Source organism: Panulirus ornatus, chromosome 10 (assembly GCF_036320965.1).
Source record: "Panulirus ornatus isolate Po-2019 chromosome 10, ASM3632096v1, whole genome shotgun sequence".
Taxonomy (NCBI): domain Eukaryota; kingdom Metazoa; phylum Arthropoda; class Malacostraca; order Decapoda; family Palinuridae; genus Panulirus; species Panulirus ornatus.
The window spans coordinates 24,651,162-24,678,391 of NC_092233.1; the positions used below are offsets into that span (position 1 = coordinate 24,651,162).

The 27,230-nt window shown below is 42.4% G+C and overlaps 1 protein-coding gene across 1 annotated transcript in view; it reads right to left on the reverse strand.

Annotated features, from left to right (window-relative positions):
- Positions 1–27,230, reverse strand: part of sdt (MAGUK p55 family member stardust) — a 963,188-nt gene that overhangs the window by 220,360 nt on the left and 715,598 nt on the right. The window contains 2 exon segments of the mRNA XM_071665600.1: positions 8,716–8,864; positions 8,866–8,968. Coding sequence (XP_071521701.1) covers positions 8,716–8,864; positions 8,866–8,968 — 252 coding nt within the window.

Genomic DNA, 27,230 nt, shown 5'->3' on the forward strand with positions numbered 1-27,230 from the left:
CGAACAACAACTGACTCACTTCCCAAGCTCTCTCATCCACAACAGACTGCATACTTGCCCCTCTTTCCAAAACTCTTGCATTCACCACCCTAACAACCCCATCCATAAACAAATTAAACAACCATGGAGACATCACGTACCCCTGCTGCAAACCAACATTCACTGAGAACCAATCACTTTCCTCTCTTCCTACACGTACACATGCCTTACATCCTCGATAAAAACTTTTAACTGCTTCTAACAACTTGCCTCCCACACCATATATCCTCAATACCTTCCACAGAGCATCTCTATCAACTCTATCATATGCCTTCTCCAGATCCATAAATGCTACATACAAATGCCCATACATGCACATATACATACATATACATATACATATACATATATACACATGCACATATTCATACTTGCTTGCCTTCATCCATTCCTGGTGTTACCCTGCCCCACAGGAAACAGGATCACTGCCCCCCCCCCCCCCCCCCCTTCAGCGAGGTAGCGCCAGGAAGAACAGACTAAAAAAGGCCACGTTCATTCACACTCAATCTCTAGCTGTCAGGTGTAATGCACCAAAACCTGCAGCTCTCTATCCACATCCAAGGCCCTACAGACCTTTCCATGGTTTACCCCAGACATTTCACATGATCTGATTCAGTCCATTGTCAGCACGTCAACCCCAGTATACCACACCATTCCAATTCACTCTATTCCTTGCATGCCTTTCACCCTCCTGCATGTTCAGGCCCAGATCACTCAAAATCTTTTTTACTCCATCCTTCCACCTCCAATTCAGTCTCCCGCTTCTCCTTGTTCCCTCCATCTCTAACACATATATCTTCTTTGTCAACATTTCCTCACTCATTCTCTCCATATGTCCAAACCATTTCAAGTCCCCCTCTTCTGCTCTCTCAACCACACTCTTTTTATTAAAACACATTTCTCTTACCCTTTCATTACTTACTCGATCAAACCACCTTGCATCACACACTGTCTTCAATCATTTCACTTCCAATACATCCACCCTCCTCCATACAACCCTATCTATAGCCCATGCCTCACAAACAAACATTGTTGGAACCAATATTCCTTCAAATATACCCATTTCTGCTCTCTGAGACAACGTTCTCTCTTTCCACACATTCTTCATCACTCCCACAACATTCGTCCCCTTCTCCACTCTGTGACTCAATTGTTCCCTTCTCCACTCTGTGACTCAATTCTGCTTCCATGGTTCCATTCATTGCCAAGTCCACTCCCAGATATTCAAAACACTTCACTTCCTCCAACCTTTCTCCATTCAGTAGAGTGAATTAGAACAATGTGGTATACCAGGGTCGACGTGCTGTCAATGGACTGAACCAGGTCATGTGGAACTTCTGGGGTAAACCATGGTAAGGTCTGTGGGTCCTGGACGTGAAGAGGGATTTGTGGTTTCGGTGCATTGCACATGACAGTTAGGGACTGAGTGTGAATGAATGTGGCCTTTTTTGTCTGTTTTCCTGGCACTACCTTGCTGAAGCGGGGGGGGAGCGATTCTGTTTCCTGTGGAGTGGGGATGCGCGAAGAATGGAAGGCAAGTATGAATATGTACATGTGCATATATATATATATATATATATATATATATATATATATATATATATATATATATTTATTTTATATTTATTATACTTTGTCGCTGTCTCCCGCGTTTGCGAGGTAGCGCAAGGAAACAGACAAAAGAAATGGCCCAACCCCCCCCCCATACACATGTATATACATACACCCACACATGCAAATATACATACCTACACAGCTTTATATATTCTTTTTTTCTTTCGTACTATTAGCCATTTCCCGCGTTTGCAAGGTAGCGTTAAGAACAGAGGACTGGGCCTTTGAGGGAATATCCTCACCTGGCCCCCTTCTCTGTTCCTTCTTTTGGAAAATTGAAAAAAACGGGAGGGGAGGATTTCCAGCCACCCGCTCCCTCCCCCTTCAGTCGCCCCCCACGACACGCAGGGAATACATGGGAAGTATTCTTTCTCCCTATATATATATATATATATATATATATATATATATATATATATATATATATATATATATATAAAAGAAAGAGACAGGAGGTCAAGAGAAAGGTGCAAGAGGTGAAAAAAAGGGCAAATGAGAGTTGGGGTGAGAGAGTATCATTAAATCTTAGGGAGAATAAAAAGATGTTCTGGAAGGAGGTAAATAAAGTGTGTAAGACAAGGGAGCAAATGGGAACTTCAGTGAAGGGCGCAAATGGGGAGGTGATAACAAGTAGTGGTGATGTGAGAAGGAGATGGAGTGAGTATTTTGAAGGTTTGTTGAATGTGTTTGATGACAGAGTGGCAGATATAGGGTGTTTTGGTAGAGGTGGTGTGCAAAGTGAGAGGGTTAGAGAAAATGATTTGGTAAACAGAGAAGAGGTAGTGAAAGCTTTGCGGAAGATGAAAGCCGGCAAGGCAGCAGGTTTGGATGGTATTGCAGTGGAATTTATTAAAAAAGGGGGTGACTGTATTGTTGACTGGTTGGTAAGGTTATTTAATGTATGTATGGTGAGGTGCCTGAGGATTGGCGGAATGCATGCATAGTGCCATTGTACAAAGGCAAAGGGGATAAGAGTGAGTGCTCAAATTACAGAGGTATAAGTTTGTTGAGTATTCCTGGTAAATTATATGGGAGGGTATTGATTGAGAGGGTGAAGGCATGTACAGAGCATCAGATTGGGGAAGAGCAGTGTGGTTTCAGAAGTGGTAGAGAATGTGTGGATCAGGTGTTTGCTTTGAAGAATGTATGTGAGAAATACTTAGAAAAGCAAATGGATTTGTATGTAGCATTTATGGATCTGGAGAAGGCATATGATAGAGTTGATAGAGATGCTCTGTGGAAGGTATTAAGAATATATGGTGTGGGAGGAAAGTTGTTAGAAGCAGTGAAAAGTTTTTATCGAGGATGTAAGGCATGTGTACGTGTAGGAAGAGAGGAAAGTGATTGGTTCTCAGTGAATGTAGGTTTGCGGCAGGGGTGTGTGATGTCTCCATGGTTGTTTAATTTGTTTATGGATGGGGTTGTTAGGGAGGTAAATGCAAGAGTTTTGGAAAGAGGGGCAAGTATGAAGTCTGTTGGGGATGAGAGAGCTTGGGAAGTGAGTCAGTTGTTGTTCGCTGATGATACAGCGCTGGTGGCTGATTCATGTGAGAAACTGCAGAAGCTGGTGACTGAGTTTGGAAAAGTGTGTGGAAGAAGAAAGTTAAGAGTAAATGTGAATAAGAGCAAGGTTATTAGGTACAGTAGGGTTGAGGGTCAAGTCAATTGGGAGGTGAGTTTGAATGGAGAAAAACTGGAGGAAGTGAAGTGTTTTAGATATCTGGGAGTGGATCTGGCAGCGGATGGAACCATGGAAGCGGAAGTGGATCATAGGGTGGGGGAGGGGGCGAAAAATCCTGGGGGCCTTGAAGAATGTGTGGAAGTCGAGAACATTATCTCGGAAAGCAAAAATGGGTATGTTTGAAGGAATAGTGGTTCCAACAATGTTGTATGGTTGCGAGGCGTGGGCTATGGATAGAGTTGTGCGCAGGAGGATGGATGTGCTGGAAATGAGATGTTTGAGGACAATGTGTGGTGTGAGGTGGTTTGATCGAGTGAGTAACGTAAGGGTAAGAGAGATGTGTGGAAATAAAAAGAGCGTGGTTGAGAGAGCAGAAGAGGGTGTTTTGAAGTGGTTTGGGCACATGGAGAGGATGAGTGAGGAAAGATTGACCAAGAGGATATATGTGTCGGAGGTGGAGGGAACAAGGAGAAGAGGGAGTCCAAATTGGAGGTAGAAAGATGGAGTGAAAAAGATTTTGTGTGATCGGGGCCTGAACATGCAGGAGGGTGAAAGGAGGGCAAGGAATAGAGTGAATTGGAGCGATGTGGTATACCGGGGTTGACGTGCTGTCAGTGGATTGAAGCAAGGCATGTGAAGCGTCTGGGGTAAACCATGGAAAGCTGTGTAGGTATGTATATTTGCGTGTGTGGACGTATGTATATACATGTGTATGGGGGGGGGTTGGGCCATTTCTTTCGTCTGTTTCCTTGCGCTACCTCGCAAACGCGGGAGACAGCGACAAAGTATAATAAAAAATAATAATAATACGTTGAGATGTATAGATATGTATATATGCTGTGTGTGGACGTGTATGTATATACATGTGTATGTGGGTGGGTTGGGCCATTCTTTCGTCTGTTTCCTTGCGCTACCTTGCTAATGCGGGAGACAGCGACAACGTATAATAAATATTCATAAATGAAATAAAGAACTGCATATAAACTGTCAAAACCATTGTTCCTTCTTACAGATTAAGAGTTATACATTTGTAGTTTAAGAAAAATACATTAATCCCCATATTCATGCGAGTGTGGCAGGGGCATGGTGGTGGGCAACACGTCACAAGGTTATTGAGGCCCCTAGTGACTCATCCTTTGATTGTTTTGCTATCTATGAACAGCCAGCCAATACAGCTCAAAATTCAACTTTATTTGCTTTATTTGCTTTGTCGCTGTCTCCCGCGTTTGCGAGGCAGCGCAAGGAAACAGATGAAAGAAATGGCCTAACCCACACACATGCACATACATACACGCCCACACACGCAAATATACACACCTATACATCTCAACGTACACATACACATACACACACAGACGCATACGCATATATATATATTATTTTTTTATTTTTTTTTATTATATTATATATATATATATATATATATATATATATACATATATATATATATATATATATATATATATATATATATATATATATATATATATATAATGCTGATAGGTATATGTGAGTGAATGTGCGTTTTGTACATGTGCATATCAGCGGATGGGCCATTCGTCTGTTTCCTGGTGCTACCCCCCTGACGTGGGAAACGGCGATTAAGTGTGTGTGTGTGTGTGTGTGTGTGTATGTGTGTGTGTGTGTGTGTATATACATGTGTATGTGGGTGGGTCGGTCCATTCTTTCGTCTGTTTCCTTGCGCTACCTCGCTAACGCGGGGGAAAGCGACTAAGTATAATAATAATAATATATATATATATTTCTTTCTTTTTCTTTTATACTATTTGCCATTTCCCACATTAGCGAGGTAGCGCTAAGAACAGAGGACTGGGCCTTTGAGGGAATATCCTCACCTGGCCCCCTTCTCTGTTCCTTCTTTTGGAAAAAAATAAATGAGAGGGGAGGATTTCCAGCCCCCCGCTCCCTTCCCCTTTTAGTCGCCTTCTACGACACGCAGGGAATACGTGGGAAGAATTCTTTCTCCCCTATCCCCAGGGATAAATATATATATATATATATATATATATATATATATATATATATATATATATATATATATATATATATATATATATGTGTGTGTGTGAGAAATACTTAGAAAAGCAAATGGATTTGTATGTAGCATTTATGGATCTGGAGAAGGCATATGATAGAGTTGATAGAGATGCTCTGTGGAAGGTATTAAGAATATATGGTGTGGGAGGAAAGTTGTTAGAAGCAGTGAAAAGTTTTTATCGAGGATGTAAGGCATGTGTACGTGTAGGAAGAGAGGAAAGTGATTGGTTCTCAGTGAATGTAGGTTTGCGGCAGGGGTGTGTGATGTCTCCATGGTTGTTTAATTTGTTTATGGATGGGGTTGTTAGGGAGGTAAATGCAAGAGTTTTGGAAAGAGGGGCAAGTATGAAGTCTGCTGGGGATGAGAGAGCTTGGGAAGTGAGTCAGTTGTTGTTCGCTGATGATACAGCGCTGGTGGCTGATTCATGTGAGAAACTGCAGAAGCTGGTGACTGAGTTTGGTAAAGTGTGTGGAAGAAGAAAGTTAAGAGTAAATGTGAATAAGAGCAAGGTTATTAGGTACAGTAGGGTTGAGGGTCAAGTCAATTGGGAGGTGAGTTTGAATGGAGAAAAACTGGAGGAAGTGAAGTGTTTTAGATATCTGGGAGTGGATCTGGCAGCGGATGGAACCATGGAAGCGGAAGTGGATCATAGGGTGGGGGAGGGGGCGAAAATTCTGGGGGCCTTGAAGAATGTGTGGAAGTCGAGAACATTATCTCGGAAAGCAAAAATGGGTATGTTTGAAGGAATAGTGGTTCCAACAATGTTGTATGGTTGCGAGGCGTGGGCTATGGATAGAGTTGTGCGCAGGAGGATGGATGTGCTGGAAATGAGATGTTTGAGGACAATGTGTGGTGTGAGGTGGTTTGATCGAGTGAGTAACGTAAGGGTAAGAGAGATGTGTGGAAATAAAAAGAGCGTGGTTGAGAGAGCAGAAGAGGGTGTTTTGAAGTGGTTTGGGCACATGGAGGGGATGAGTGAGGAAAGATTGACCAAGAGGATATATGTGTCGGAGGTGGAGGGAGCAAGGAGAAGAGGGAGACCAAATTGGAGGTGGAAAGATGGAGTGAAAAAGATTTTGTGTGATCGGGGCTTGAACATGCAGGAGGGTGAAAGGAGGGCAAGGAATAGAGTGAATTGGAGCGATGTGGTATACCGGGGTTGACGTGCTGTCAGTGGATTGAATCAAGGCATGTGAAGCGTCTGGGGTAAACCATGGAAAGCTGTGTAGGTATGTATATTTGCATGTGTGGACGTATGTATATACATGTGTATGGGGGGGGGGGGGGCATTTCTTTCGTCTGTTTCCTTGCGCTACCTCGCAAACGCGGGAGACAGCGACAAAGTATAAAAAAAAAAAAAAATATATATATATATATATATATATATATATATATATATATATATATATATATATATATATATATATATATAGCAGTTAGCAAGGTAGCGTTAAGAAAAGAGGATTGGGCCTCTGAGGGAATATCCTCACCTGGCCCCCTTCTATGTTCCTTCTTTTGGAAAATCAAAAAAAACGAGAGGGGGAGGATTTCCAGTCCCCCGCTCCCTCCCCTTTTAGTCGCCTTCTATGACACGCAGGGTGTACGTGGGAAGTATTCCTTCTCCCCATCCCCAGGGATATATATATATATATATATATATATATATATATATATATATATATATATATATATATATATATATATATATATATATCATAACTACTATCATTATCATTTTTCCGATTGTAGTTTATCAGATCTTCAGATGTCTCCCCCCCGTCTCTCTCTCTCTCTCTCTCTCTCTCTCTCTCTCTCTCTCTCTCTCTCTCTCTCTCTCATTTTTCTACTTCAGTTAACTGATGCGGCGTGGTCGGCATGTGGTGGTGGATATTGCCAACTCTTGTTGTAAAGCTCCCTATATTTCCTTGTTCAGTTTGGTTTGCTAAGGGAAAAACATAAATTGTACGTAAATGATCCTGATCGTGACTGGCTACTTGATTCGCATTTCGATTGTTGCTTAAAGAGCTGAAAACGTGTTTACTTAGCACGTTTTGGTGGCACTCTCTCAGCGACTGTCTCCTGCTACTGCACCTGTTTTTATAAGAGGCACTTGCCATCCTAGTTCACCCTGACTGGTTTAGAGAGATGTGGTGTGGAGTTTGCCTGTTTCAAGATTTGTACACAATCGCTTTACTTTTCCTTCTTCCAATGATCTCCAAGTGCTTAAGGGCGGGTTTATGAACTTATGACTTGGAAGGCAATATACTTTAGCCCAGTATCCTTATTTTTTTCATTGCTAACACTTGTATAGGCTACCACACAAGTGGTGTCACAGGGATGCCACTATCTAGGCCTAATCTAACCAACTAATGTCACTAGGTTGGGATGTCTCTTGCAGGCTAAAGTTCGTCAATCAATAAACTTCTTACATTAATACTTGTATCATTTTTACAACTGCTTTCTTCCACTTAAGAAATTCATTAACGAGTCGACTTAGTGCACCATACCACTACCCGTGTGTTGGTAATGTTCATAAAGTTTGCCTTGTTAAGTCTAGTCATCCTGGTTTAAACATTTTCTGCTTCAATGACTTTTCGCAACAAGCACTACAGGTAGCATAAAAACTTTAAGCGATTACTATTTGCGATTATTATTTGAGTTTTACGCACTATTTTACACTCGTGCTGCCCAGTCTCCTTAACCTTGTACATGTCTAACATGTCTTTACTTCTAGAGATGTATGCACGCAAGCACACCCACCAACACACACACACACACACCTAGCTTATGCCAAGTAACCACTCTCTCGACCAGCCGTTGGGGGATGATGAACAAGTGGGGGTTGACTGTGGATCGGTTATCGCGACCAGAATTTGAATCTATGCACGTTTGATCCTAGGTGCTTGGTGCATGCTTGACGGTTCTTTTAATTCATATGATTTCTCCATGCAGAACCCTCACTTCACTGTGAAGAGATATATGCAACAAGCACCACTGGAAAGAGAAAATAATAACGGTGAGTTCTTTTGTTTATTACATCCTGTCTGAGGATGTTATAAGCGAAGGTACTCGCCAATTTTTATTTTCTCCTTCCAGCCGTGATTGTTGCAGATTTCTGCATCTTTTCTAACAATGGGGAACCTCAACTATATACCCAAATATAAATAACGAGTACCCAATAGCCCAATAGAGTCAGTAAACAAGGACTTGTCCCAGGTAAACCAAGAGGGGAAAATGCCTGTCATTATGACCAACCAAAGTCTGTTTCTTAATTTGTTAGTAAGCCCTGTTACAACAAAATGTAAAAGGCAGGAAGACTGACCTTGGTGGGGTTTTGGTGCGCGCCACGAAGGAATCTGGCACATCAACAGCCATCTCTCGGTGGCCAGGATCGAACTCTACCATGCTGATCATGTTGTCGTAGCTGATCTCGGGTCCAGAGATGACGGCTGCTGAGTCCCTCGACTCCCTGACCCTTTCGGGAGTGGCGGGGAGTGCTGCCCCCTGTGCCCTTGTGACGGGGGGTCCCGCGCCCCACCTCCCCACTCCCACTGCTACCTCCGGACTTGCGCGAGCTGGAAAATAAAAAATCACAATAAAAGTACGAGAAAAATATAAGACAATACTTATGCTTATAAAGGAATGAATACATAATATGGCCCTATTTAAGTAAGATTCTATAAACAGGTCATTTACTTACATCAGCACTAAGTGCTAAGTGCAGCGCTGAAACTACAGAAGCCCCAGTAAAAGGATCCTATGGTTGTATAATAAAAAATACTAATTGAACACACACACACACACACACATTTGTAAATAAGGATATAAAGAAATATTTTTATTGTATAAGAATGGTGAAAGACTGGAATAGACTGTAAACCACACAAATTCATGAGGCTGTATGACAGTAGTGCTTGAAGAGATGGGGCCCCACGAGTATAAAACTCCCTCCCTGTATGTACAAATAGATAATTACAAGCATACACATTAATAATTGCCCCTGAACCCCTTTCCAAGAAAGTATCCTGGTGTTACCCAAGCTTCTGATGAGACTGTAAAAAATCGTCTGTGGACAAAATTAGTATAGCAAAGTTTAATATCTTTCTGCTCTAAAGGAGCTCACCAAACTCTGCTCCCTTATGAAGTACTGCCTAGAACCCGAGAGAACCCAATAAACGGGGTTCTGGGTTTCCATTCAAATATATATATATATATATATATATATATATATATATATATATATATATATATATATATATATATATATACATACATATATGTTATTTATTATATCTAACCACCGTCTCCCGCGTTAGCGAGGTAGCGCAAGGAAACAGACGAAAGAATGGCCCAACCCACCCACATACACATATACATACATACACATTTCAACGTATACATACATATACATACACAAACATTAATACACGTGTACATATCCATCCTTGCTCCCTTCCTCCATTCCCGTCGCCATCCCGCCACACACGAAATAGCATCCCCCCTCCAGCGAGGAAGCGCCAGGAACAGACAAAAAAGGCCACATTCGTTCACAGTCTCTAGCTGTCATGTGTTATGCACCGAAACCACAGCTCCCTTTCCACATCCAGGCTCCACAGACCTTTCCATTGTTTACCCCAGACGCTTCACATGCCCTGGTTCAATCCATTGACAACACGTCAACCCCGGTATACCACATCGTTCTAATTCACTCAATTCCTTGCACGCCTTTCACCCTCCTGTATGTTCAGGCCCCGATCGCTCAAAATCATTTTCACTCCATCCTTCCATCTCTGATTTGGTCTCCCGCTTTTCCTTCTTCCCTCCACCTGACACATATCCTCTTTGTTAATCTTTCCTCACTTATTATCTCCATGTGTGCAAATCATTTCTACAAACCCTCTTCTGCTCTCTTAACCACTCTCTTTTTATTACACACATCTCTCTTACCCTTTCATTACTTACTCGATCAAACCACCTCACACCACATATTGTCCTCAAACATTTCATTTCCAACACATCCACCCACCGTACAACTCTATATATAGCCCATGCCTCGCAATCATACAACACTGTTGGAACCACTATTCCTTCAAACAAATCCATTTTTGCTCCCCGAGATAACGTTCTCGCCTTCCACATATCCTTCAACGCTCCCAGAACCTTCGCTCCCTCCCCCATCCTGTGACTCACTTCCGCTTCCATGGTTCCATTCGCTGCTAAGTCCACTCCCAGATATATAAAACACTTCACTTCCTCCAGTTTTTCTATATTCAAGTTTACCTCCCAATTAACTTGTCCCTTAACCCTACTGAACCTAATAACCTTGCTCTTATTCACGTTTACTCTCAACTTTCTTCTTTCACACACTTTATCAAACTCAGTCACCAGCTTCTGCAGTTTCTCATCCGAATCAGCCACCAGCGCTGTATCATCAGCGAACAACAACTGACTCACTTCCCAAGCCCTCTTATCCAGCAGACTGCATACTTGCCCCCCTCTCCAAAACTCTTGCATTCACCTCCCTAACCACCCCATCAATAAACAAATTAAACAACCATGGAGGCACCATACACCCCTGCCGCAAACCAACATACCCTGGGAACCAATCACCTTCCTCTCTTCCTACTCGTACACATGCCTTACATCCTTGGTAAAAACATTCTATTGCTTCTAGCAACTTACCTCCCACACCATATACTCTTAAAACCTTCCACAGAGTATCTCTATCCACCCTATCATATGCCTTCTCCAGATCCATAAATGCTACATACAAATCCACCTATTTTTCTAAGTATTTCTCACATACATTCTTCAAAGTAAACACCTGATCCACACATCCTCTACCACTTCTGAAACCACACTGCTCTTCTCCAATCTAATGCTCTGTACATGCCTTTACCCTCTCAATCAATACCCTCCCATATAATTTCCCAGGAATTCTCAACAAACATATGCCTCTTTAATTAGAACACTCACCTTTATCCCCTTTGCCTTTGTTCAATGGCACTATGCATGCATTCCGCCAATCCTCAGGCACTTCACCATGAACCTTACATACAATGAATACCCTTACCAACCAGTCAACAGCACAGTCACCCTTTTTTTAATATAAATTCCACTGCAATATCATCCAAACCCGCCGTCTTGTCAGCTTTCATCTTCTGCAAAGCTTTCATTACCTCTTCTCTGTTCACCAAACCATTCTCCGTGAACCTCTCACTTCGCACACCATCCCAACCAAAACACCCTATAACTGCCACTCTATCATCAAGCACATTCAAGAAACCTTCAGAATATTCACTCCATCTCCTTCTCACTTCATCACTACCTGTTATTACCTCCCCGTTTGCCCCATTCACCGATGTTCCCATTTGTTCTCTTGTCTTACGCACTTTATTTACCTCCTTCCAAAACATATTTTTATTCCCCCTGAAATTTAATTTTACTCTCTCACCCCAACTCTCATTTGCCCTCTTCTTCACCTCTTGCACTACTTCCCTGCAAAAATCGTCCAAACGCCTCTCTCTTCTCTTTCACTAACAATCTTACTTCTTCATCCCACCACTCACTACCCTTTCTAATGTGCCCACCTCCCACCTTTCTCATGCCACATGCATCTTTTGCACAAGCCATCACTGCTTCCCATTCCTCCTCCACTCCCCTTACGTCATTTGCTCTCACCTTTTGCCATTCTGCACTCAATCTCTCCTGGTACTTCCTCACACAAGTCTCCTTTCCAAGCTCACTTACTCTCACCACTCTCTTCAACCCAACATTCTCTCTTCTTTTCTGAAAGCCTCTACAAATCTTCACCTTCGCCTCTACTAGATAGTGATCAGACATCCCTCCAGCTGCCCCTCTCATTGCATAACATCCAAAAGTCTCTCTTTTACATGCCTATCAATTAACACGTAACCCAATAACGCCCTCTAGCCATCTCTCCTACTCACATACGTATGCTTATATATTCCTATGAGTCCATGGGGGAAAATGAAACACGATAAGTTCCCAAGTGCACTTTCGTGTAATAATCACATCATCAGGGGAGAACAAGAGAGAAATATAAGTCAGTTGATATACATCGAAGAGACGAAGCTAGGACGCCATTTGGTAAACAAGGTATTCCCTTTAATCCACATATGAGTAAAACATGCAAGTTTATTCCTCAACATTTTGAAGCACTCTCATTCATTTCTCTCATAATCCAACAACGCATGGGCAACATTACTGCTGATACTTTTTCATTCAAGATTCATTCGAGGAATAAAATCTATTAACAACTACTCTAAGAGAATTAATGGAATGAAGTTCTTTCCCAAAAAAAAAAATCAAAGTAACATACAAGGTCATACTCAATTTGTAAAAAAAATACTTGAAAATTAATAGTCAATTTGATAATGAAATATTCAAAAGTATAACATCAATTTCCGTGCCACAATTCCCAAGATATATCTAAAAAAAATAAAGACTGCAGCAGAATGTTTATCAATATGAAAGTTGTGAATCATGTACTCATATATAAATAATTATATTACAACACTGATTGACTTACTAACCCGGTCATAAACTTGAGCATCGTGCTGGTTCTCCAAGACCACACAACCTTATATCAAGCAGTCAGCATCGTTGTTCATAGTATTCCGAGTCACCAGTTCTGTACAATACTATGTCTGCATCTTCCTGTACTTTAGGAACTCGACCAACAGTTTGTAGCAATGTTTGATACGCCAATCATTATTCTAGCCAGTGTCGAACTGTCGTCTATCATGTTTCATTGTTTGAGTTTTTCTTAGAATTGTAACTTTATAACAAGAATCACCAACTTGAGTGCTTATTTCAAACTTAAGGAATTCTTGATATCAAAAGTCAGTGTTTCGTATCATTCACTCATTTCTCTCTCAAGTTTTCAGCTGATTTCATATCAATGAGTTATCTCTTACCTCTAAAATTTCACTTAAAGCTTTTCCAGAGAGCGAACGGCATATAATGTGTTACATTTTTCAACACTTCCTACGATAAAGGAAAAAATTCAGGAACTAGCTAACATTTTGCTCTTTTCATATATATATATATATATATATATATATATATATATATATATATATATATATATATATATATATATATATATATGAAATAATGGCCTCTATTTTCATCAGTAAATTCAAGTCAAGGATACATGGACAACTACCCAAGGCCGACAGAACCAAACAGATTGACCAAAGCCTGCGCTCCGTTCTCAGTGCGTTGTTTAGCGCTGGTTAGCCGAAATACAGAGTAGGGCAGTTATCAGATACCAAGGAATGTGGAATTTCTCGCTCGCTCTTGATATGACAGCAAGATAGATACAGCCAACTAGACGAAGAGTCATTAACATCAATGGCATTAGCGGTTTCTATGATCAATGCCGAGTATATTTTGCACAGAAACATACATTCGTGGGTCAGGATACATTTTTGAATGGACACAAGACTGCGCACACGCATCTTCAAAAGTAAATGTACAACCCAGTAGGAGCCGAGCCTTTCACGTGCATCACGCTGTGAAATAAACATCGACAACCAACTTACGGTCACAAACTGTATATTAATGGGTGGACGCTATATGAACTGACACCCCGCTGTGGCATATACCCCAACACAGTATACACCAGTACCTGCACGCTTCACTTACCCTGCTTTAGCACGCAGCGTTAACCATACTACTACACATCTCCTTACTACCCAGCATATATATATATATATATATATATATATATATATATATATATATATATATATATATATATATATATATATATATCAGACCATGGCACGGTACAAATATGAATAATAATGTTACTGATGTTCTACCATGATAACCGTCTTATTCCACTTGTTTTTTGTTCTCGTTCCTCTACGATAATATTCAAGCTACGATAAGATACTGGCCACACAACGGCTCGACCTATCTGATAAACGTTTTTCTGTTCCACTGTCTCCCTCGTTAACAACTTCTGAACTGACCTCAATACTGGCGAGTCTTACACTCGTATTTTAAGACAGCTCGTTTTACAAACGTATAATTATTCTTATCACTGGAGGTTCGAGGTATATATGTATATATATATATATATATATATATATATATATATATATATATATATATATATATATATATATATAAAGTGCGTGTGAGAGGGCACGTAAGGAATGGAAGAACCGTGAGGTAGTGAATGCAAATGTACGACAGGCTGGTGTGGAATGCGTGATGGAGCAGGTGAAGAGTGTGACTGGGCAAGGTGAAGAGTGTGTGTGGTGGTCCAGGTAAGGAGTGTGTGATGGTTAGGTGTACAGCGTATTGAGAAGCGCGCAAGGGAGCAGTTGAGCAGTGAGACAGGCTAGCCATGTGTAAGACGGGGAAGATAAGGAATACATAAGGGAGTATATACAGTGTACCGGGGGGGGGGGAGGAGATAAGCAGGTGTATGAGGAGGGCTGATTACAGAGCTTATGAGGGATAGTGACTCCAAACAGCAACACGATGAGGAGTGTGAGTTGCTGGGTGTGTGAATTCCTCGAACATGACGTAGGAACCTAAGTTCTCATATTGATTATGATGACAAGGTTGTGGTTCCACCGGCTGGCTTGTCGCCCCATTACACATCATGATAGACACACTTGCCCCAACAAACCAACCAACTGGGGGATACGTCCATTCATATCGACAGGTCACACAATCCAAGGGCGTACACACCGAGCGTCGGATCCACGACACCACATAAAAATTAAACTGATGATTCCTAACCCACATCCTGTCAATCTTTGATCAATATAGTCATATAAAGAAGTAGGAGAATCCTCGATAGATGGTGAGGCCCCCACGGTCACACGGGAACAGCAACAGCAGCATTACACCACCCTCTCTCCTCTACCCACCATAGCTAATGCCTCTGACGCATTCCCGATAACGCCCAAGACCCACACTGCCCCGGGCGCTGATAGCTAGCTCTTACTGCCTCCAACTGGACAAGCTGTTAGTTGGATGCCTCTCTCACCGGTAACCTCTGAAACAAATATCTCGGAGCCACACACTACTCTGAGCTTTATCAATGCTCACAACAGATTAGTGCCCCAGGACGGGTAATGCGTGCCAGGAAGCCCGCCAGCCAGCCAACCTGCCTCCCGTCAACACCCCCTCCCCAACTCATCCTATCCCAGCCTAGCCATTCTTGCAAGTACCACGGCTTCCTACACCCATATCACACCAAGAACATAATATTACACCATTGTACTTACATACCTCTGCCTCAGAATTTCTCAAAACCTCACTTACTATAGACATAACTTTCTACATCTGTAAAAATGATACTTATCAATAAAACACTGCGCCACTGGGGGGAAATACGTCATAAAATCATCGACTGCGCTTGAGAGGTAATGACAATCTTATGCAATAAAATGTTGATGACATCCCTGACAGCTGTGAGCTATAATCGGTGATAGTATACACTAGGTTACGACTACAGATCCGACTTATCCTTCCATTTCACTTTGCGATGAGTCTTGCGTGTCGAGAAGTCAGAAGGCAACAGGTTTAACTCGGTGTCCAAAGGAAAATTAAAATCACTACACAAAAATAAATCTTCCTTAAGTGAGGGGGGGGGTTGTCAGTATCGTTGTGAAGATACACATGTATTGGAAGGAAATGTTAAGCTGGAAGAGGTTACAGTGACAGTATAATAGACGTAGCTTTATGGTTGGGTATCGATAAGATATGATACAACTGGATAGAATTGCCCAGTGCACTGCATTTCGTCTCCTGTGATCATTCACACTTGCATTCAACTTTTGCCTACAAGTGCGACAAACTTAATATTCCTACAATTTGATGGCAACGTCTAAAGACCTCCGTCTGCTTATATATAAATCCGTGTATTACTACTGAAATCTTTAACAGCTGATTTAAGTACACCGCATACCCTATCCGCATATTTAAAGGATTGATAATATTGCTACAGTCTACTCAACTCGCCGAAACTCTTTAACAGCTAAACAGAGTGCTTCAAAATTGACCGATGACACACATTTACACACAGGAGTAATCAACACCCAGGGCCCCAAGATTTCCAAGCTTCAAAGAGTTGAAGTGCGAATTACCATGGATCTCCCATTAATTTTCCAAAGAATGAACTGCACTTTCTTTTAAAGTGCGTCTGATCAGTCTGGTCAAGATCAATAGCTGCACCTATTAACAAGATAGGAAGGCTCTGCAAATGGCGAAGCTATGTAGGTTAAGAAACCTCGAAACTCTCTATCTAAGTAACCGTCTCACTGGAAGCCACAATATCTAAGCCCATTCCATCTCCAGCTGCCTCAACACAACGGGACTATTTTTCAAGCGCATCTACTCCAGGAGTATGACCTCGACCCAACTCGATGTTGGCAGTAGCAGCAGCAGCACGCCCAAACAGTAGTGAACTTACCTTTCTCTCAGCCAGCAGTAGCTTAGCCAACCGTCAGCATTACCACGTTCCAGCACTACATGATCCCCTCTCCTCTCCACCAAAAGAGCCTTGCAGCGTCTGTACACCCAAAGTCCCATAAAGCACCACCACACACCGGAAACAAAATGAGCAAATTCATATTCCACTGCGTTCTTCTGACATAGCCTACTCAGATGGGTCTTCCAGCAACAACGGCTCGGAAGGACCAAATATGAAATGTATTGAAGACACAGTACATCATGGTAAACCATTCCGAATATGATGCAACTTCATCTTCACCAGAGCTGACCTGTCATCGCAGGTAAATGTCCATAGTATCAGGAAACCAGTAGCTACAATTAATTCCGGTAATCACCATCGGAAGTTCTAATCATCGGACAGGAAAGAGAAGCTTGCAAGCTGATGCTAGTTCAGTCAGAGGTCGAAATGGTTACTAGTTACAAAGCCACAATGAAAAGTACATCTGGCGGAAATATATCAATTTCCTGCTTCAAAATTCGATCAGATGAACCGACATTCCGGTCACCTAAATATCCTGAGAATTCTGGCCCCATTAGGTGACTAATGGAATGGGCATGTGAGCACACACTAAGCAACAAGGCATGGCATACCACGTGAGAAACATTGACATGCCATTCCAGCTAGCAATCAGCAGTCGGTGTTCACCACGCATAGGTCGCAATTGACGTTGGTCGGAAGTGTAGGGATTCGGGTGTTGGCCGCCCACCTTCATACTTCCTGCCCCACCCGACACGGCAATGGTAAACAAAGCTGGCGACGAGGATTGAAAACGAAATAAATTGTAGAAGAATAACGAATATGTTCCCCCTATAAATACAACAGGCCCTATTCCCCAAAACGTATATGACTGGAGTCTGTGATTACAGTTTTCGTATCAAATGTCTATAGGAAAACTACAAGAACAACTACATTCAAAATCCAGTCTCAGATGAAATCCCACAGGAACAGAACAATTCAGTTTTAATGACAAATAAAAAGAAACATTTTTAAGCGATGAAGCAGTTTCTCTTCTCTACCAACAGATGAAAACATAACCCCGATACAGACAAGAAAAACAAGAAATGTGCCATCGTCCTTCACATCTGCCACCATGCAGGGATGTAACTCTCACAAAGTTAACAAGATCCTTTTTATAAGCGGTTTACTGACTGAGACAAACACAATGTTAGCAGCTTTCATGGAGACTCGCATTAAAGATCACATGGACAATGAGGTGTAGATCTGGACTAGAAACGGTGTGGGAGAATACGAAGGATATACTTATACCTTCATAATTCCTTTAAATCATCGGAACTTTTAAATTCCTCAAATGATGTGAAGTAGTGGTTATCAAGATTAAAAAATGGAACTTGCTGGTGCACGAATTTTTAAGCCTCCAAATGCAGGACCATAAGAATTCATAGAACAGAAGAATATAGAATCCCCACTTCAATGACCTGGAAACAAGTTCGGAATGCAATCCTTCTCACAGATATCAATCCACGAAAGGGCCAAGAAAGGAATAAAATTGTAGCACATAATCTCACCAGTGGCAGTTTTAGACAGAACGAGCTGCAAAAAACGGGAAATATTTAGCCCGTGTGACAAATTCTTAGTCACCAGACAACGTGGGGTTAAAAGAAAATTAATGCGGTTTGATTTTCGCACATAATGCAGCCTTAATATGTGACTTCAGCATATCAAATGCATTGTATTCAATCAAAAACCTAACTCACTTCCAAACAAGTATGAATATAAAACCAACACAGCATAAAACACGCCATCGTTGTGGGTAAAGTCAGCAGATTCTTTTCCGACGGTTTGCGTACAGAAAATGGGAAAAAGTAAATAAAGAACCGTCTGCGGTACACTGGGAGTAACTCCTGTGTGGCATAAACACCAGAGGAATGATGTGTGTGTATCCTGGTGGGCTAAAGCATTCCAAACAGAAACCAGACACATACCAGTGGGAAGGAAATGTCAAAGGTGTACAATTGAAGCCTTAAGAACACACTGTTCATTCGAGAAGGGAAAGAGTTACACGATTTTTATGAAACCCACAGGAAGGCAAACAAGACGAAAAGAAATCAACCACATACCTAATACATTCTACAAAGTTCGAGATCAAGATGAGCAAAAATAACAAGCGGGGAAAAAATATAGATATCCAGTTTCTTTTCATACGTAAAATTCAATTGGACCTTAAGTAACACTGATCTAAGAACAGAAAGGGATGATTGCCTGATTAACTTTAGTTCCGTGGGATAAAAATATGCACTGAAGATAAATGTTTCCTAGATAGCAACTCCCATCACAAATGTCCTAAGGAATGCAATATACCATTAGCACGGGCTCCAAATATCACCTGGAAAGAGAGTTCTGGACCCTGCCTCAGTCCCAAAGAGTTTCAAACTGACCCAGGCATAAAAAAAAAAGCTAATGGCTTATGTTTCTTTGTATTTGCTCGATTATAGAGATAAAATGGCAGGGGCAACAAAGAGCAAAGGAAAAGCTATGATAGTCAAATATTTTGCCAAAGACTTTGAGTAATATGACCAAAATGTGATTTCCCACAAAACTTAAAGAGGTTCGATCTTGCTGCGGTATCATACTAAATCTCATAAGGGCAAGAAACTAAAAGACAAAAGAATGTAAATAATGTCTTCCGGTGGTCCATAGATATTCAAATGCTCTTTAATGAAGATAGGTTTCAACTACTACATTTGGCATAAAAAAAAATTATTCAGAAAACAGCACAAAAACGAATACAGTCATATCTTCGAACACTAACGTAAAAGACCTCAGAGGAATAACGTTCGATGGCTTTTTCTTCTTGAAACGTGAAGGAACAGCTGCTGCCCAGACAAAACGATGGCAGGCTGGATCTTGCAGACCTTCAAGAGACGCAAACTATGTTATGATGCTCTTAAAAGAGCTTACAATCTCTCGAACATAATACTATTAATGTGTCTAGCAAACACCTCTTAAGACGGGTGAAACCGCAGAAGTTGGAGAATGCGTAAAGGTCTTCCACAGGAAGTAAAGACGCTGTTAATTACTGGAAGCAAGTAAGTAGCAAGTACGAGAGCTATATCATAATTCAATACATCCTAGAAAGCATGGACTCCAGTCTGCATACAAAAACAGTTTTCCACAGGCACTACAGGTATGAAAGACTATCGAATACTTCCCAATGAAATCGAAAGGTGCAATAAGTACAAGAGAAAACGGAAAACACACGGAGCACAGAACTAACAAATAGTCTCCTGGTATTATGGACGGTTCAACTGAAATATCTAAAAAATCACTTCATAAAGTATGAACAAAGGATACATGACGAGCAAGAATGTGGCGGTCACGTAGGCCTACGGGCCGTGGCCTTCAACAGCTTCAATAAGCAGAGGAACAATACGACAGCTCGGTTGGATACAGAACTTCGGAGATAATACACCTCCGAAACCATCGTATGGAGAAGTAAGATCGAGCTGTGGGCAAAGAAGACCTTCGAAAACAATGTATAGTAAGGTCCCAGACTCAGCAGTGGCGGTGCTTGGCTTCCGAAACCATCGTAAAATATACATAAGGAAAGGTAAGGTCCTTGACCGAGCTCCGGGGGTGGAGGATCTTCGATACCATCGCAAGGTATACGTTCAGTTCCCAGAGTAGAGTACATCACCAGCCCGGCTACCGTGTTCTCTGTACCTGATAAGATAGCAAAAGGATGTCATCTCCACCACCTGGCGCTACTCGTAGCTGCCGTCCGTCCACATGACGTGATCTCACTACCCCGCTGCGCACGAACAAAATTGAGCAAATTACAGGGCAGAGAGAGTATGCAAACTCTACTAGGATGAATGGTGAGGCCATGTCACAGGCTGGTTCCGGTAGCACAAACTGGGGAAGCTCACTTGTGGAGCTCAGGTTTCATTATCCAACTGACTCAATGGATTCTGCAATCGCTTACTTCTTATCCTTGCATGCTTCATCTCAAAATTCAGTTAACTCCTTGGCGTCGTTTTGTGTATGCATCAAAATATTAATAATTAGACTTCTAAGTAATGCTAAGTATCACCTGAAACCTGCCTTGCATTCTAGCATCAAAATTCCTTCTAATCTATATCTAATTTTAAAAGCCGAAATTTCTTTCCCAAGTGAGGAGTCCTCACTCCCTCAGTGATGGTATGTAGCAACTCCCCCCAGGGCCGCTTTCCTTCCCTGTCTGTAGTCAGCATGTCTTGCACGTTTGTTCCTTCGTTCCTTCCTCTTCCCTCTTCTTCCCTAATCCTGAAAGGGCGTGTATCTCCCTCCAGCCATTCCCTCCGCAGCCATGAATCTGTAATGCCCCCTTATGCCTACCATCCTCCAGTCAACTGGCGAGGGAAGGAGAGAGGGAGCCGTCAACGCAGCCAGACGATCGCCGCTGCCGCCGCGAGGCTTAAACCCCACAAGACACCCGACCAACGACCCCTTCCAGAGTCTCCACGAGTCTCGAGACGCTGCTACATAAAACATCCTCGCGACACATGGTCGAGGCGAGGTACCTTCTACAAGCACTACTCATGATTACCCGCCAGGTTCAACGTCCTAAGTCGCATCATCCTTTACAACGCACCTCCTAAGATTACAACTCACGATCCTTCAGACCAGGGCACTCACACGAGCATGCACAAAATGACAAGCATGCACGAATCCCCGCCTCCCCCAGCCATCGCCTAACACTCCGGAGAATCGACAACTCAGCACATCCACGAGAGTTACTACTCTGACACACAACCTCTTGAAGTACATGAGGGACGTTCTCTCCTAAGTCTAGCCCCTATAAATTAACAATGAGGTGTTGGATCACACTGAGATACCTTCATCAATGTGGTTTAGGACTCCCAAACATACTTTCACAACCCACCATGAGGTTCAGGACTCCCAAACATACTTTCACAACCCACTATGAGGTTTAGGACTCCCAAACATACTTTCACAACCCACCATGAGGTTCAGGACTCCCAAACATACTTTCACAACCCACTATGAGGTTTAGGACTCCCAAACATACTTTCACGACCCACCATGAGGTTTAGGACTCTCAAACATACTTTCACAACCCATCATGAGGTTTAGGACTCCCAAACATACTTTCACGACCCACCATGAGGTTTAGGACTCCCAAACATACTTTCACGACCCACCATGAGGTTTAGGACTCCCAAACATACTTTCACGACCCACCATGAGGTTTAGGACTCCCAAACATACTTTCACAACCCACTATGAGGTTTAGGACTCCCAAACATACTTTCACGACCCACCATGAGGTTTAGGACTCCCAAACATACTTTCACAACCCACTATGAGGTTTAGGACTCCCAAACATACTTTCACGACCCACCATGAGGTTTAGGACTCTCAAACATACTTTCACAACCCACCATGAGGTTTAGGACTCCCAAACATACTTTCACGACCCACCATGTGGTTCAAGGACTCCCAAACATACTTTCACGGCCCACCATGAGGTTCAGGGCTCCCAAACATACTTTCACAACCCACCATGAGATTTAGGACTCCCAAACATACTTGCACAACCAACCATGAGGTTTAGGAGTCCCAAACATACTTTCACAACCCACTATGAGGTATAAAACTCCCAAACATACTTTCACAACCCACCATGTGGTTCAAGGACTCCCAAACATACTTTCACAAACCAAAATGAGTTCACGACTCCCAAACATACTTTCACAACCCACCATGAGGTTTAAAACTCCCAAACATAATTTCGCAACTCATCCTGAGGTTTAGGACTCCCAAACATACTTTCACAACCCACCATGAGGTTTAGGACTCCCAGACATACCTTCACAAACCACCACGAGGTTTAGAACTCTTAAGCATATCTTTAAACCTCATCCACGAGACTTACGTCTCCCTAATACACCTTCACGACGCACCCCCACAATATCATGACCTCGAATTCTAAAGCCAGGGTGGTGTGTGCACAACAAGTGCTCAAGTAACCTACAGCTCTTGACAAAAACAAGTCGGGACAGTGCTTGCCACAGGAACAGGCCGCGCGGACCGCTGTCCACCAATATCTTAACGAAGGCACCACATACCACTGCTTGCAATAACACGATGCGCGATAGACTATAGTTTTTTTTTCGGTGGTTGGGTGGGTAGAGGAGGCTGGCGGTGGAGAGTGAGGTGGCGGGGAGGCATGCCACATTGGATATCGGACTCCAGCACTGAGGTTCGATTCCCCCCCACACCCCTCCTTTCCACCCACCCAACGAGACTGTCACGCAAGTATCAGTCATAATCGATTCATACCAGGATGTGGTTCTCATCTTATACAACATTCTGTTAACATCATCCACAACATAGAATGTATCACTAGATGTATACTATGTATCACCATCGTCATTCCCAGCCTGTCGACGTGACCAGGAAAAAAATACAGTATGTATTTGATGACTAGAAATTTTTATATACAGTTTCCCAGACCAAAAGATGGACAACTCCCTCTCCCCACAGTGCATTGCACCACCACCAATATTACCACAGATCTCTACAACACCACACATGCAAGCCACAACACCACCTACTGCCGAAAGTAACACGAAAGTAGAAATGTGCGATTTGCTCAGGTGTCGAACGCAAGTGGCTGAGAATATGCAATGTGTGCGATGTGATGTGGGCAAGACTGTGCGGCTGGGGTACGTGTGCAGACTGTTGTGGGAGGACCATCAAGGTACGATGGTGAGCCAGATGGTGGTGCAGGGTAGTCACGGTACGATGGTGAGCCAGACGGTGATGATGGAGGGTAGTCACGGTACGATAGTGAGCCAGACGGTGATGATGGAGGGTAGTCAAGGTACGATAGTGAGCCAGACGGAGATGATGGAGGGTAGTCACGGTACGATGGTGAACCAGACGGTGGTGGTGGAGGGTAGTCACGGTACGATGGTGAGCCAGATGGTGGTGGAGGGTAGTCAAGGTGCGATGGTGAGCCAGATGGTGATGATGGAGGGTAGTCACGGTACGATGGTGAGCCAGATGGTGGTGGTGGAGGGTAGTCACGGTACGATGGTGAGCCAGATGGTGATGATGGAGGGTAGTCACGATACGATAGTGAGCCAGACGGTGATGATGGAGGGTAGTCAAGGTACGATGGTGAGCCAGACGGTGATGATGGAGGGTAGGCAAGGTACGATAGTGAGCCAGACGGTGATGGTGGAGGGTAGTCAAGGTACGATGGTGAGCCAGACGGTGATGGTGGAGGGTAGTCAAGGTACGATAGTGAGCCAGACGGTGATAGCGGAGGGTAGTCAAGGTGCGACGATGAGCCAGATAATGATGCTACTTACAGGAGTAGCGGTGGTAACGGTGGTTGTGCTGTGACAACGGCAGCAGTCTAGATACCAATGGTGATAAGTGGCCATAAAATGGTAATGGATAATGGTGATGACAGCCCTGATTTTGGTGACATACGCTGGTGGTGATACCATATTGATGATGGGGGTGAGCTGGTGGTGATATAGAATAATGATGACGCAGACTGCTGGTGAAAGTGCTCATGGTGCGACAAGCTGGTGGTGATAGAGATGACTGTGGCGATAAAGTGGTGATGAGTGTCGATAGTGGTGATAAGCACGGGTGGTGATAGTGGTAAGCAGCTCCATGTATGTGGTGCTGGTACAGCCAGTAAGGTGATATAATTGTGCAAGTATTAATATCAAATCTGTAGAATATAAAAATTGTTAAGTGAAACACTATTTGGCTACAATTAATACAATCACTTCATCACTTCCAACAGTGTACCAACATTAACCTTAGTCCGTATCAAGACACAGTTGTGTTCAGCGAAGTTATAATCAAACGATTATCACCACGCTTTGCCTGCATACTGTTATCATCGAACGTACTTAGCAATTAATAGACACTATCGAATGACACTTTACACTTTAATGATAAGCTTACCATTATGATATGGAAACATTAAATTCTCAACGCCCTTCCCTGCCCTTAAGATGTCCCTTAACCAGCCTTAAAACATCCTAAATCTAATAATGTGATGAGCAGTTTCTGTTTCCTCAAAGACTCCTTGCAGCTGTTGACAATCCATCTCCGAACTCACCAAGTGACAGAACGCAGAAATCGTGAAGGGAAACAGAACCTAGGCACATATCAGAATACTACAGACCTAAAAAAAAATACATATGCATCGAGGACAATGTCTATGTAGGCATATGCCTGATGAACAAGAACATGAAACACCAATACGGTCCAAAACAAGACACAAACAATAAGCAAACCTCACAAATCATATAAAGATGGAAAAAACGCACGAACATCATATGGAACTGCCAAGCATCTAAGACAAATGGCCACAGACGTCAATATACAAACCCATAACACTGAGATTAAAAGTACAAATATCGTGAAATCAATCCTAGACCATCAAAACAAATCAAGGCCTTGAAGCTTATCGTACGTGCCTCCGGAAGTAAAACCAAAATTACAAAGAGAACGTAAACCACCCAAACACGCCAAATGTACTGGGAAAAATGTATACATCATGACGATCAGCGAAACAAAGCCAACAGCAGATATCGAAAAGCTACATCCCAAACTCACACTAAAAAAAAAAGTTCGGACACAGTAAATTACCAAGACTCACCAAACCCATGAGAAAAATAACACTCCATAACAAACAGCAAAACATGGCGAACACAAAACAAGCTCAAACAAATACGAAATGAAATCCACACAAAAAAGAAAATATGAAAGGCAATGATCATGGCAGCAGGTTTTCCTCCAGCATTCTGAACCCCACACATCTATACACAGTATCTTTGTGTTCCTCCGGTCATTCGATGGCGTTCAACCTACAAAGCTCTCCTTCTATACCAAAATCCATGACAAGATACAAAAGTTTCATAAAAGGAAATAAAAAAAATATTTTTCTCATTCACAGGTCCGACACTTTCCTCAAAGAAATCACTCTTTCAATAACCACATCTGTGCACACGGACCATTCTTTTTTCGTATTTCAACGTATACGTTTATAGCCCATCGGGAGGTAACTTTCCCCACATTACATCCATTAGATCACTTTACCACAAGGTGTAATAAATTTTCAATCTATGACAACACTTAATTTCCATTTTACATAAATATTTCTTGGTATAAGTTCGGCCAGTGTTATATATTCTACTCGTGCCACACCAGCACACCTCCGTCACCCACGTTCTCTAGGGATGAATCACTGATACAGGTATTAATTCCAGGTAGGTAAAGCAAGCGAGGGGGTGAGAGGACGTATGTAACTCTCACAGGTGCCAGGCTATGACTAAGAGCACCTGGGCTGCTCACATTGGCACTAGTGGAAGGACACTACACCTGCAAAGTTGCCGAGTGGTCCACTAATCTTAATTCTATACCCACGACTTTGCGGTTGGCTAACTCTCTATGCTATCAGACATATTTCTGAATTTAAAATCTGTTCGAGTATAATAATCTTAAGATCAACAGATAATCAGAGAGGGGCTAAACAAAGTCTACAAATGGATTAGGTGGTCTAAACCTCTTTCGTCACCACGCATTCGTAATTTCCCATTTTCTGTGACGAGCGCGGCCATGCAGAAAACTGTGCTCCTCGTGGTGTTTGTTGTGGTTACCAGCACCACAGCTGCTGGTGCTGTCTGCGACCCTGGCCTTAATTCAATATCATCGCAATCATAGCTACCAGCTGTCATTATTACAACCACAATCACTGCGGCTTCAAGCCACTGTCCCTCACTATTCACACAACGTCAGCTAGTCTATACAACCCCCTCAAACACATCGCAATTCTTACAAGGTGAAATACCAGGGGACGTGGTTCACCTCAGCGAAGTTCTCAGTCTGAAACCAGCGGGTGAACACGGACATTAATGATGGTAATACATCACCATCAGTGCAATTATGAAAGGCAAAAGCATGGAAACTATTCTTAAGTGACCACTAGAGTAACATTATGCTATTATTCACATCGCATCAAAAGTCAGATCTTCCAAAAATCGTTTTGTCTACGAAATGGTCAACATGAGCAAGAAATCAAAACTTGAATTTTCTGACGAGAACTGGAAAAAGACGTGGATGTCTTCAGCAGGTCTTACGAGTACATAACTGCACTTTGCTTCTCTTTCTCAGACTTAATATGTAAACTGGGCTAGGCTATACAAGATCTGGGTAAAAGATGTTATAGAAAACAGAATGAGGACTGGGAACATTTTCTTAAATTGTATCACCAAAGTCTTCTTCCAGAGAATAATTATTTGTCGAAACTAAACCGAGAAAAAAAAACTAGCTCTCAC